Source organism: Stegostoma tigrinum, chromosome 14 (genome assembly GCF_030684315.1).
Source record: "Stegostoma tigrinum isolate sSteTig4 chromosome 14, sSteTig4.hap1, whole genome shotgun sequence".
NCBI lineage: Eukaryota > Metazoa > Chordata > Chondrichthyes > Orectolobiformes > Stegostomatidae > Stegostoma > Stegostoma tigrinum.
Genome location: NC_081367.1, coordinates 10,065,131 through 10,079,117, shown reverse-complemented (window position 1 = coordinate 10,079,117; position 13,987 = coordinate 10,065,131). Strand labels below are relative to the sequence as shown.

General features: G+C 41.7%; 1 protein-coding gene across 27 annotated transcripts in view; it reads right to left on the bottom strand.

Moving 5' to 3' along the window:
- Positions 1–13,987, bottom strand: part of kif1aa (kinesin family member 1Aa) — a 259,928-nt gene that overhangs the window by 109,402 nt on the left and 136,539 nt on the right. For all 27 annotated transcript variants that reach the window (XM_059650980.1, XM_048541717.2, XM_059650983.1 and 24 more), the window contains 3 exons: positions 8,462–8,541; positions 2,169–2,275; positions 1,116–1,199 (listed from right to left, as the gene is read on the bottom strand). In XM_059650980.1, the coding sequence (XP_059506963.1) occupies positions 1,116–1,199; positions 2,169–2,275; positions 8,462–8,541 (271 nt within the window). The remainder of the gene's footprint in view (positions 1–1,115; positions 1,200–2,168; positions 2,276–8,461; positions 8,542–13,987) is intronic.

Sequence of the window (13,987 nt, the reverse complement as noted above, 5' to 3'; positions counted from 1 at the left end):
GTCTCTGAATCAGAAAGTTGTTAGTTTAGTCTTCATTCTAGGACAATCCAAGCTGATACCTCAATGAGGCACCGAGCATGCATTGCATTGATGGAGACGCTGTGAATGCAGATGGGATGTTAAAACAGAAACCTGCCTGTCTCTTTAGATGGGCGTAAATGAATCCATGGCGAAGAACAGGGATGAAGAAGAGCCATCAGACACAAAACAGTAACTGTGCTTTCTCCCCACAGATGCTGCCAGACCTGTGAATACCGTCAGCAATTTCTGTTTTAGTTTGAAAAAGAACAAGGAGTTCTCCAGTGGGCCAGTCTATAGTCGTTCTCCAGCTAACATGGTTTAATCTGATCAATGACATTGGTGGCAGAGTTTTGCCTCCGCAGCAAGAGTTATTACCCTTCTGCTCATGGTTTATGATGTGCTTTGAAATTTCATGATGATGCGAGAAGGTGTTACATGACCAGAATTCCACTCTCCGTTCATTAATGGCCTTCTTCAAGAGTGTTCGTAAAAGAGGTTTGTCACCCATCCTCCTTCCGTACAGCCTCAAAATGCATGCACACACTACACACTTCAGGAAACCTTAAACAAAAACAGTGGACGCTGGAGAAAACTCAGCAGGTCTGGCAGCATCTGTACAGACAGAAACAGAGAAATGTTTCAAATCCAGTGACCCTTTACCAGAACGCTAGACTCGAAACATTAATTCTGTTTTTCTCTGCAGGTGCTGCCAGGCCTGCTGAGATTCTCCGCACATTCTGCTTAGTTCAGAGTTCAGCATCCAGAGTATTTTGTTTGTATTTTAGGAAAACCTGGAATGGCAGGCCAGCTGGTTTTCTTTGCCCTAGATTTTGAGACTTATTTTAAAATTTCAGAGGTAGAATCTTATTACTTGTTGACAGGTGACATAGTGACACTGGTGTGAAAATTACCACTCGTTATAGATTTATATATGTTCCCTTTGAATTTAAATCCCTGATGAGTAATTAAGGCTTTTGATCCCTTGTAAAAGGATAAGCTGATAATGTGAACATCAAGGCAAAATGAAACACAGAGATAATCATGTGTACAGTTGAAACCCGAGCCTGCACATGAGATGCAGCCTAAGCACACACCTGACCGAAGTACAGTTGGTTCAGTCACTTTCTTTCCATTGACATATGTGTCTGCTCCCTCACATGGCTCAAGGATGACAATCACTACAATACAAAAGAAAAATGGTCAAGCGGTTTCAGAACGCTACAACTGAGCTGCTAATCAGCAGTAAGTAAACCGTATTACAGACCATCCTGATCAATGCTTTTGCTGTCAGAGCTTTCCAGGGGTCTCCTTGCTCTCTCTGCAGAACTTTTTGCAAGAGATCCCCTGAGGAGGAACCTTTCTGCCGTACACATTGGCCTTGTTCATCCAGATATCCAGAGGCATCACAACGCTTTTCTACAAACCTACCGCTAGTACTTTTGGGAAAAGCAATGTGGTGGTTATATACTTCATGAGATTTTTTTCTAAAGGTACTGTGAGGAGGCAGTACCCAAGTCCACCTCAGACAGAAAAAGGATCAAACTCCATACCTTTGGAATTAATTAGAACCCCTGTTAGCCATCACAGCAACTAGGCTCACCAGCCATCACTGTGGTTTATATTACTCTTGGATTAGTAATACAGAAGTTCAAGGCCCTCAAAGGCAGTTTGCAAATATGAAGTCAGTTTTAAAAAAAAAATGGAAACAAAATATTGGGGGGCAAGTGACCACGTAGCTGCCAGTAAGTTGTACAAACCCAACATTGCAGGAATGTTCTCTAGGAAAATAGTACCTTTTAAAAGGCAACTGGATAATGTCTGAAAGGGAAGTATGTGTTGGACAACAGGAGGAATGCAGAGCTGTAGGACTAATTGAATAGCTTCTTCAAAGAGCTAGCACACAAATGGTGGGATGAATAGCCACATTCCATGCAGTGGTGATTCTCCTGAGCATACAGCTCTGATTCAAATGAAGACTTCTAACCTAAGTTCTTTCTAAAGTTCCAACTAATTCAAGACACCAAGTACGCCCTGGGGTTATTGTAGTTGACATGGTTGTTACACAGTGGGTAGATTAGGTATTCTGTTAACAGGAAACTCCAAAACCACCATGACCAGACTCTACAGACCGGATCAGTGTGCTGTACCTTCGCCTAAAGATTTAATATCGCTGCGGAAGATGCAATGCTCCTCTTTAATGAAATGTCCACTCAGCACAATGTCCTGTCGCTTTTCCGCATCTTCACGCCCAACTCTGAGAAAACAGATTAAATAGTTTGAAATCTATGAAAGTACTGAAATGCAGGACAAGCCATTTGTAGGGTTTACAAGTTACCCACATTTAATTGTCTCATTATTGCATTATAAAGTTAATTATGAAGGAATCAATTTACTGTAAGCACTGTCCATACAGCGTGGAGCTGGAGCACCAGAGAAACAGAGACTCCCACTTCTTACAAATTAAAAGGGTAATTGAGCACCCGTATGGGGCTGAGCTATGCCTGCCTCTTCATAGGACATGTGGAACAGTCCCCCTTCTGCTGTTACATTTGCACCATTGCTCATCTCTTCCTCTGCTACATTGATGAGTCTATCATGCTGCCTCCTGCTCTCACAAGAAGCTTGAACAGTTCATCAACTTTACCGACGCCTTTCACCCCAACCTCAAATTCACCTGGATCATCTTTGACGCCTCTATCCCCCCCTGGGGCCTCTCCATCTCCATCTCCAGTAACTGTCTCAGCACCGACATCTATTTCAAACCCACTGACCCCCACAGCTACCTCGACTACACCTCCTCTCACCCACCGTCCTGCAAGAATGTGATCTCTGACTCCCAGTTTCACCGCCTCGGCCGGTCTGCTCTGAAGATAGAGGGTTCCTCTGCCGCACGTCACAGATGTCCTCCTATTTCAAGGACTACAACTTCCCCCATCCACAATGCCCTCGACCACAGCTCTTCGTTTCATGCGCTTCTGCCCTCACATCCCCTGCCCCCAACAAAAATAACAACAGAATCCCTCTTGTCCTCACATATCACCCAACCAATTCTGCATCCAGTGTTCCATCATCCGCCACTGTTGCCAGCCACAATCTGGCCAAAGAGATATTTCCCTCCCCCCACCCCCATCTGCTTTTTGTAGGGACCGCTCACTCCATGACTTTCTGGTCCGCTCCACACTCTCCTCTAACCCCACCACACCCAGCACCTTTCCCTGCAACCGCAGGGAGTGCTACACCTGCCCCTGCACCTTGCCCCTCACCTGCTTTCAAGGCCCAAAACGAACTTTCCGTATCCAATTGGTGTTCACCTGTACATCCTCCAACCTGGTCTACTGTATCTGTTGCTCCTGATGTAATGTCCACTACATCAGTGAGACCAAGTGCAGGCTCGGTGACCGATTTACGGAGCATCTGTGCTCTGTACACTAAAATTAGCAACGTCTTCCGCTTGCTGACCATTTTAATTCCCCCTCCTACTCCCTTGGTGACACGTCCATCCTGGGCCACTTTCAATGCCACAATGAGACGACACGCAAACTGGAGGAAAACACCTCATAAAACACACAGACAAAACAGTAAAATAAACATATGAGTGGAGGGAAACTAGAAAACCATTTTCGTAGTCTTGTCCTCAATGATCTGTTGGGTTGCATTCTTGATTAAAAAAGGGTTTCTCCTTAACCTTCCTTTTCCCAAATGCTTTTTGCTGGTTTGCAAGAGGCACGCAGAGGTTTTTTCACTAATGAAATGTCTCAGATTTATCCAATTCAAAGTCATGACTTCTGCCAGCTGCTGAAGTTTATTTTTCCTATTTGTTTACTGTGATGGTCAGTCCCTGAACATATTAACAAGAGGCTGCCAGTATACTTTTAATAAAAACACACAAACTTATGTTACATGCCAAAAAAAACACAAACTATACTAACTAAACAAGAACAGGGGGATTGAGTTTAAGAGTCGTGAGATCTTGTTGCAGCTCTATAAAACATTGGTTAGACCGCACTTGGAATACTGCGTCCAGTTCTGGGCGCCCTATTATAGGAAAGATGTGGATGCTTTGGAGAGGGTTCAGAGGAGGTTTACCAGGATGCTGCCTGGACTGGAGGGCTTATCTTATGAAGAGAGGTTGACTGAGCTCGGTCTCTTTTCATTGGAGAAAAGGAGGAGGAGAGGGGACCTAATTGAGGTATACAAGATAATGAGAGGCCTAGATAGAGTTGATAGCCAGAGACTATTTCCCAGGGCAGAAATGGCTAGCACGAGGGATCATAGTTTTAAGCTGGTTGGTGGAAAGTATAGAGGGGATGTCAGAGGCAGGTTCTTTACGCAGAGAGTTGTGAGAGCATGGAATGCGTTGCCAGCAGCAGTTGTGGAAGCAAGGTCATTGGGGTCATTTAAGAGACTGCTGGACATGTATATGGTCACAGAAATTTGAGGGTGCATACATGAGGATCAATGGTCGGCACAACATTGTGGGCTGAAGGGCCTGTTCTGTGCTGTACTGTTCTATGTTCTATGTTCTATTCCACCTCGGGAACCCACAGCCCATTGGCCTCAACATAGAATTCACCAGTTTCAAAATCTCCTCACCTCCAGAGTCATCCCATGTCGAACCCTCCCTCTCGTCCCCACCTCCTTGACCTGGCACAACTTGTCCATCTTCTCTCCCACCTATCCGCGCTCCCATTCTACTTGCCAACGCGCCCCCCCCACCCCCACACCCACTCCCTACCTGCATCTAGCTCTCACCATCCCACCTACCTTCCCCCAGCCCTACCCCTCCTCCCTCTATTTACTTCTCAGCTGCCTTCCCTCTTCCCAGTCCTGAAGGAGGGTCCTGACCCGAAACGTCAGCTTTCCTGCTCCTCTGATGCTGCCTGGCCCGCTGTGTTCCTCCAGCTCCACACTGTATTGACTCTGACTCTAGCATCAGCAGTTCTTGTTACTTGCTTCTGTAAGCACTTTACCCATCAAAAATTATACTGAGGCAATATTTCATTTGGCTGATTGGATTCTACATTTGAGCAGAGGCAAAATACAAACCAAACATCTAATATTATGGGGTTGCTTCTCTGTAGGTTTTGTCGAACCCACACAAGCTTTGGTCACAACCTGAAAGAAATACTATCCACAGCCATTAACATTGTTTCTTCCAGTTTTCAATCAAAGGTGGGGCATCATTTAGAGGGCTTGCTGAAATTAATCCCATTGCCTCCGTTCTTCCTTCTAATTTAAAACTAGTAAGTTCAATGAAAAATGGTGAGTGCTTAATGAAAAAAGTGATGTAATGGAAGGTAGTTCAGTGATTTCCCAAACATGAAACCAAGGCCCCTTCCCAAGGCTGCTCATTTCTAATACCCACCTTATGGTCCAGCAATACTGCACCAACGATGCCACAATAGAGGGGGTAACACTGGCCTGTTGCTGTGGCTTATGCTTAAATTGCAAGGATGTTTGTTTTCCTTACCATCAATTATCATTTCACCAGCATCAAAACTAACACATTAATTTGCTACTCATGGATGGCATTAGGGTTACAGGCCTCACAACAATATCCTGTGGTCTTCAAGAATGAAAGATTAATTGCCATGATGCAGAAAGTTTGAAAAATAGACTGTCATTAAAAGATATTACATCTGTTCATTAATTTGAGCACTTCTGTTTATTAATCATAAAAATATTAGAGGTGAGAATACATTCACTGTTGGCAACCCTTGACGTTACTTTTGCAAAATGGTGACTGTGGAAAAAAGTAAGTCATTTTATATGAAGAGTTTTGAGAAAGCATAGGGGACTATATAAATGCAAATCATCAAAATAATGGAGGGTGAGGGTGAGAGTTGAATGAAACCAAAGCATATCCAAAATAATCTTGATTACATGATTGAAGAGAGGAGAAATTCAGTTTGTATATGACTGAAGATCCTGTTTAAATCTGTGTGGCCAGATTTTAAAATTCAAAAACGTCTGCTAACTATTTTCCAAGATACAGAAAGGAGCTATTCTATTCAAATAAAAAAAACTGTGTGAAAACCTCAGAGGAGGGACCATGCGGTTGAAACAACTGAAAAAAAAGAAAATATCAGCTTCAATTTCCAAGAAGCAATTTGGATGAAACTGTCAGACTGGGAAAATAAACACTAGGTTATTCAGAAGCAATTTACAAAGAGTTATTGCAATATTATTGTGTACACTTGGAGTAAGGTGGAAGAGAGCCAGCTGTACAGACTTAATCATATTTATGGACTGTTATTTATATACTTGGTTAGCTTTGGTAAAATAAATGAGCTTGATGCTTTAAACTTCAGATGGGATGCAATATGGTGTTACATTACTCTTACAGGTTTATAGAAACATGTAAGGTAGACTTGTGCAGCACCTGAAATTAATTATGGGGCAGCATTTGTTGACTCTTCTTCAGGTACATTACTAAATGATTAGCAAGATATCTCGACCAAGATAAACACTCTCAATGACATTGGCAATGATCCAAACACATTAAGGCTTGGTGTCAGCTATCTGTTTTTATAAATTGAGTCATCAGTATTGGAGCCCTGTTTGCAACAACATTGCCGAGTACTGAACATTTTCAATCGCTTCGTAATACCCTGCAGGTTATTGCTTCTGCAGGCACAGAAGAGATCGTGTGAAATTCACTGTGGTTGCTGTTTCGTGGTCCCTTCAGCTTCTACGGGAACGAAGCTCAGAAACATTGGCAAGTGAGCGGCTGACATAATCTCGAGCAAGAATATTAGAAATGAGCCAGAGGTAATACAAAATCTGTTTTCCATAACACTGAAATTACAACACGGAGACAGGTCAAAGACAACAGCTCATATTGGGCTTGAAATGTTAACCCTGTGTCTCTCTCCACAGAAGTTGCCTGACCAGCTGAGTTATGCCGGCACCTTCCTTTTTTATTTCAGACCTATAACTTCTGCAGTATTTTGCTTTTATCTAAGGAAATAGGCTATTTGACTTGTCATGATCACAGATCAGAGCCTCAAACTACTATGGACATTCTTTACTTATAATTCAAAAATGTGCTTTTTAAAAGGGAGCGGTTATGGCAAAATATGGCTGCTTGGAGAGAGGCCGATACAGTGTAACTTGAAACTTCAAACCGATTGTGATCTCTTGTGGCTACAAAGATAATGAGGGGTTGATGATTGCCTGTGGATCATGCCCCAAACTGTGGACTCATTTTGGGTGCTTCCTTTGAACAGTGCACCGAGTAGGGGGTAAATTGTCAACGTTACTGGAGTAGATAGGTGGCCTGAGTTAGAACATTAGTGTGCTGTGGTGGGCACAGTTGAGGAAAATATCTGCAAGTTACTCCTGCGTTGCAGGTAAAGATTATCTCACAGCTGGTGCTGCAAGCCAGACAAAAGGAAAGAGGGCAACAAGAGGACTCTCTCTTGCCCTAAATGCTGGAATTCAATCACGGTTAAAAGGAATCAAAAAACTACAGAATCTCAAGCAACCTGGAAAACTAAGAATCATGAAAGCAAGTGTTCATCTAGCAAAGTCAGTGCTATTGGAAACTTCAACTGCGATAGCCTCAATGTTCAACTATTTGCTATTTGCAAGCAATTCAAAGCCTGCTCTGTATCACTGTTTTAAACTTTTATCTTTTCAGATATACCTTTCATTTTTACTCTGTGTATATATACTGGTTTATTAATTCTTATAATTAATAAACTCACTCTTTATTTCAATAAAACCTCTGGTCAAATTGGCTTCTTTTAAAGCATAAGTTCATTTGGGTCTGGGAGAATGATTTCCTTTTTAAAATGAAACCTGTTGCATCCTACCATGGGAGAGGATGAATATAGGAGCAGGGCAGTCCATCCCTCCTCATCTTGGAGCTTAATGATTGGGGTATCTTGTCTTGAGCTGTAAACAATTGGGGAACATCTCCAAGGGTCTGGTTGTAACTCAATCAGCCCATATTAGTTTATCCTCTGAATGAGCAGCAGTGCCAATTCCATGTGCCCAATATCTGGTTCAATATATCTTTATTTCCCTAATCAATTCTGAATGTAAACATCATTTCTGTGCATCAGTAACTCTGGTCACACATTCAGCAGCCTCACAATGCCTCTGTCTGAACAAGTTATATCTGCTCCTCATTAAAACTGTTACATTTTTCCTGCTAGCTGTATTCATTGATTCAGATCTTGTAACTATTCGCATCAGTTATGCCTAACAAAGACTACAGACAGGACTACATCTATTTTCATCAAATTTTGTTTCTGCTGTGTCTTCTTTGGATATCTAGAAATTCTACTTTTATTTTTAAAACAGCACTGACTGACAAACATTTGTTAGAGGGCAGCAAAACAGTCACTGCTGTTAGATTTTGATCAGGTACCCATCAATACCATGAGCAAGCCTCAGCTGTAAAAGTTTAGACCAAACTGATATGGGTCTGTACCTGGTAGTTCCGTCCTTGATGTAGTATAAGAGGCACTCGGACATCAGTGGATCCTCATTCAAATTCACAAGGTGGGGAGTCTGTAAGGAAAATTCATACATTGTTACAGAAAGCAATTGTCATAGGAGCACTGCACTGTCTTTGATTTGTCAAACTGCTTGACTGACATGCAACAATGGATGGACAGAGCTTCCCTTCAACAGCATTCTGCAAAGAGTAAAGCTTTTGGCTTGGCTCCCCATCACAAACTTCATTTCCTCACCAACGTTTCGCTGCAAGCGCATTCTTGCAGAGTAAGGTTTTCTCAGCAACTTGGAAAATAAATGTCAACCACTTCAAGTGAGACCTTCCTGAGGGACTGTAGCAGAACCTCATTATATTGATAACTGAAGCATACAAACCCGCTCATTGTCTATATCAACTTAAGAAGAAACATGTACAGGAGTAGGCTAATCAGGCCCTTGATCTATTTCTCCATTTAACAAGATCACAGCTGATCCTCTTCTTCAACTCATATGCCTGTATTCCTTGATGTTCCAATATGTAGAGATCTAATTGATCTCAGTCTTGAACATACTCAATTATTGCATCTCCACTGTCCTCTGAGAAACAGATTTCCAAGGATTCACCCTGAGTCAAGAAATTGTTCCGTATTTCAACCCCAAGTAGCCTGCTTCTTATGCTGGGACTGAGGCTCCTGATTTGTGATCACCCCAGGCAGGGGAAATAATCTTCTTGCATCTATCCTGTTGATCCCTGACTTCTGTACTTTTATAGAATCATACAGCACAGAAAGAAGCCCTCCAATCCAATCAGTCCATGCCAACCGTGTACCCAAATTAAACTAATCCCATTTGCCTGTGTTTGGTGCATATCCTTCCAAATCTTTCCTATTCATGAACTTATCCAAATGTCTTTCAAACATTGTAATCGTACCCGCATCCACCACTTTCTCTGGCAGTGCAATCTACATCTGAATCATTCTCTTAGTAAAAAAGGTGACCCTCATGTACTTTTTAAATCTTCTCTCATCTTAAAAATGTGCCCCATAGTTTTGAACTGCCCCACTGGAGAGAAAAGACCTTTGTCATTCACCTTATCAATGCCCCTCATGGTGTTATAAACCTCAATAAGGTCACCCCTCAATCTCCTACACTCCAGTGTAAAAAGTCCCAGTCTTTCCAGTCCATTTTTAAATCTCAAGCTTTCCATTCCCAGCTATATCCTGATAAATCTTTTCTGGACCTTCTCCAGTTTAGTAATATCCTTCCTATAGCATACAGTACTCCAGAAGAGGTCTCACCAATATCCTGTACAACCTCAGCATGATGTCCTAACTCCTGCACTCAAAGGCCCAAGCAATGAAACCAGCGTGCTAAATGCCTTCTTAACTGCACTGTCTACCTGTGACAAAATTTCATTGGCTAACGTCACCTCTCATTTTACTGAACTCCGAAGAGTTCCATCTATTTAATGTCTTCACCCAGGACAATCTACCATTTCAAGAACTAATTTGATAAACTTTCGCTGCACTACTTTTATGTTGAATATATCTTTAAGTAGTTAAGTAGGCCAAATCTACACAAAGTAGGTCAGGTGTGTTCTTACTGAGGCTATAAGGATTCAGTGTGTGTACTCAAATCTTTTTGTAATAAAGTCAAAATGCTATTGGCCTTTTTAGTTGCTTGCTGTATCAGCATGCAAACTTCTCATGACTGATTAACAAGCACAGCCAAGTCACTTTGAAGTTCCATGCTGCCCAACTTCTAAACATCAATTCTTCGGCCAGCAATAGATCCTATTAGATTTTTGCTTGATAAGTTGTGGCAATTACAGTGCTCACTCTCTAGCTAGTCAATTAGTTCCATTACCCTAAGATTGGTTTCCACTTAGAATTTAGAAATCTACCTGTGATTATATTTTTACTAGGTCCTTCCCAGTATTCATGTATTAACCTTCAACTCTCTACCTATTTGACTCCCATCCATTGCTTCTTTTCACCAGATGTAGTCTTTACAGTTTATTCAATGAGAAGAATTAATCAACTGTAGCGTTCCATGAGATACTGATCTTGTATTGCTGAAAAGATTGTATTCCACAACAATATGCTGTGTGTAGACATGTGAATATTATCAATCCATCCATGCAGGTAGGTAGGAAGTGTTTAGTTTGGGATTACAGTCAGCATAGATAAGTCAGTGCATTGTACTCAACTTCAGAGTAAAGACATTGTACATTGTTTATCTATAAACAGCTCATATCTACATAGTATAACCACCAAAATTATGGTCACAGCAGCCCTTTTTATGGAGGAAGCCCAATGTTGAGTTCCACTTAAAGATACAGATTCATAAGCAGGACCATTTGTAGAAAGAAAATGAGGGTCTAATTGTGGAGGGCTCCTGACCTTGAGATGGGAGGAGCTTTGACTAGTTTTTGGCAAGCACCAAATTAGTTTGGAAGTATTTTGAGGGCAAGTATACATTCACCTGCTGACTGCACTTGCCGTGATTCTGAGGGTGCAATTTACACCAGGTAGCCACATTCAAAGCAAGGCAAATGATTAATCAGTGAGAAGCTAATTAATCATTGGGGTTCCAAACACAAACACACATGAGGCAGCCAGGAAATGAGGTGACGTATCTTCATATAGCCAGACAGAAGATGATCTTGCATCTTAGATGATACACACGTTGTGCCTCTGAAGGCACAAGCACAGAGAGGTGACGACAGCAGACTGTGTAATACTTATACTTATATCAGTGTTCTTACAGAATAACAGATTTATTCTTACTGAGAATGTTATTACAGTCCCTAGTGATAGAATTGATGCCATTTTGGTGACCATTTATGACACATGTGTGAGAACGCATGAAGGAATGTGTTGATTTCACTGCAGATGTGAGATTATAGACAAGGTATTTCACCGCTTCATCAAATTTCAATCTTTTCCTTAAATTAAGTAAGGCAAGTTGGGAGCCTATTCCATTCCCATTTATTTCTCAATCACCCTTTGAGGCATGTTGTTTTAGTTGTTTAAAGAATCACAGGGAAAGAGATCAGAAAAGGAAGAGAAATTTGAGGGTGAGCTGTTGGAAATGAGGATGAGAGGTCTAAAAATCCTCCCCAGTACACTACCTGAACTTTATATCATTTTCATCGCTGGGCATGATACATGAAGAAACATTATTGGAAGACACTAACATCAGTAAGTTAACTAGAAACAAGCAAGATCGCAAACCACAAGAGAGGGACCACAGCACTATTCACACACACTAGGTCATCCGGAACAAACCTCTTTGGGAGAAAATGCCCCCAGAGATTCCAGCAACATCTGAGCAGCTCTTCTGTTGACAATCTAACAGGAGTGAAATATTAGCGGATATGCAGCAAGGGAAGGGAAGAGGAGTTAAAGCAGAGGCATATGGGGGAAGAGGAAAGCTCAAAACCAGGAAGGGAGACAGCAAAAAAAAAAAGCAGAATAACAAATGACATTGGTTATCAAATTATAGAGCAGCAATCACTGGATGGCAGATGTAGGTATCTTGGTAACGGTAGCTAAGAGAGACATTTTTTTCCACACCTACACACACACACACACACACACACACACCTACACACACCTACACACACACACACACGCACACACGCACACACGCACACACACACACAGAACAGAGAACATTACAGCACAGTACAGGCTCTTCGGCCCTCGATGTTGTGCCGACCTGTCATACCGATCTCAAGCCCATCTAACCTATACTATTCCATGTACGTCCATATGCTTATCCAATGACGACTTAAATGTACCTAAAGTTGGCGAATCTACTACCGTTGCAGGCAAAGTGTTCCATTCCCTTACTACTCTCTGAGTAAAGAAACTACCTCTGACATCTGTCCTATATCTTTCACCCCTCAATTTAAAGCTATGCCCCCTCGTGCTCGCCGTCACCATCCTAGGAAAAAGTCTCTCCCTATCCACCCTATCTAACCCTCTGATTATTTTATATGTTTCAATTAAGTCACCTCTCAACCTTCTTCTCTCTAATGAAAACAGCCTCAAGTCCCTCAGCCTTTCCTCGTAAGTCCTTCCCTCCGTACCAGGCAACATCCTAGTGTTAAGCTATATTCAGCTCTAGAGAAGCACACCTTATACTCTCCTGATGAAGGTCTTTGAGGTTTATAGTGTGGATTTTTACATCTTGTAACTAACAACTTTTTACTCAGCACCATGGGTGGTGAAAGCACCATGCCTGTACAAGAAGCCAATATATTCATTGCTCCAGGCAGGAGGGTCTCTGTTTCCCCTGGGTTCCAAAAATAGCCAGCATAGAACATAGAAAGAAAACATGCCCCCTATTCAAATGCTCTTCCAACGGTTTTCCCATAAATATTCACACGCACTAACAAGTACAACCATTAGGAAGTTTAAATGTTTCTAACCACTCTCCTTCCAATACTCAGCATCAATTTTAACATTATTTTATTGAGTTGCACTATGGGGAAAAATTGTGAGACTGTATGGGGGATACATGGAGATCTTACAAATTTGCGAAGGAATTATTTTGAGCATTGTGCGTCTAGTTGGTAGCACTCATCTCTTCAGTAGAAGGTCATGGGGTTAAGTCCCATACTGGTTCTTCAGCATATAATCTATTACTTTATTAGAGAGATGCAGGGAGCTCAGTTTTAGGCAATGTCCTTAAAATGAGAAGGCAAACTAAAATATTGGTTGTAATTTCCCCATAAAAATGGGAATCCCTTGTCAGGCCATTTCTGGATGTGGTGTACCTAACTTCTGAAGACCGAGGAACTCCCATGAGATTTTGGTCTCAGGAGATGCTGTGCCCAAGAGCAGGCCCAAGGTTGCAATGGGGGTGTGGGAAGTAAGATGGCCTGTTTGGATGGCTTGCCCTGCTTTGCTCAGATGTCAGCTAAAGCGCTTCAGCCCTACTCTTCACTAAACCCTCACTGTTCTCAACCTCACCTCATAATGACATGCCCACTCCAAGGCTCCTCACATCCTCATACCTGCTTGAATCTCTCATTTCCTCATGACCCTCCATGCTTTTTCTTATTCTTCCATGCCACAATGCTTCCTACACCCTATGTTCCTTCAAAATCCCTCCATAATCCCCATGTCACTTCCTTGTACCCATGTATCCTGCATTCCTACACTTCTAGTATCTAGCATGTACAGAATCAATTAACTATATAATAACACCTATACATTTTTAAAATGCTCTTGAAACTGAAAAAAATAAGCCAACAGACTTAGACCTAGAATGTGTCACATAGAATCTCACAGTTTTGATGCCACACAGAGATTTGGAAGTCCTCGTGCCTAAAGACTGCAAAAAAAGTCTTACTACCTCATAAAAGTGGTAATCAAACACAGCTATTCAAAGTATTAATGAAAACATCTTTAGTATTCTAAACATCTCCCAATCTTGCCCAATTAAATAAACAAGCATTAAAAACCACTCAAAAGAAATAAAAACTTAACACAACCTCATTTCATCAAAG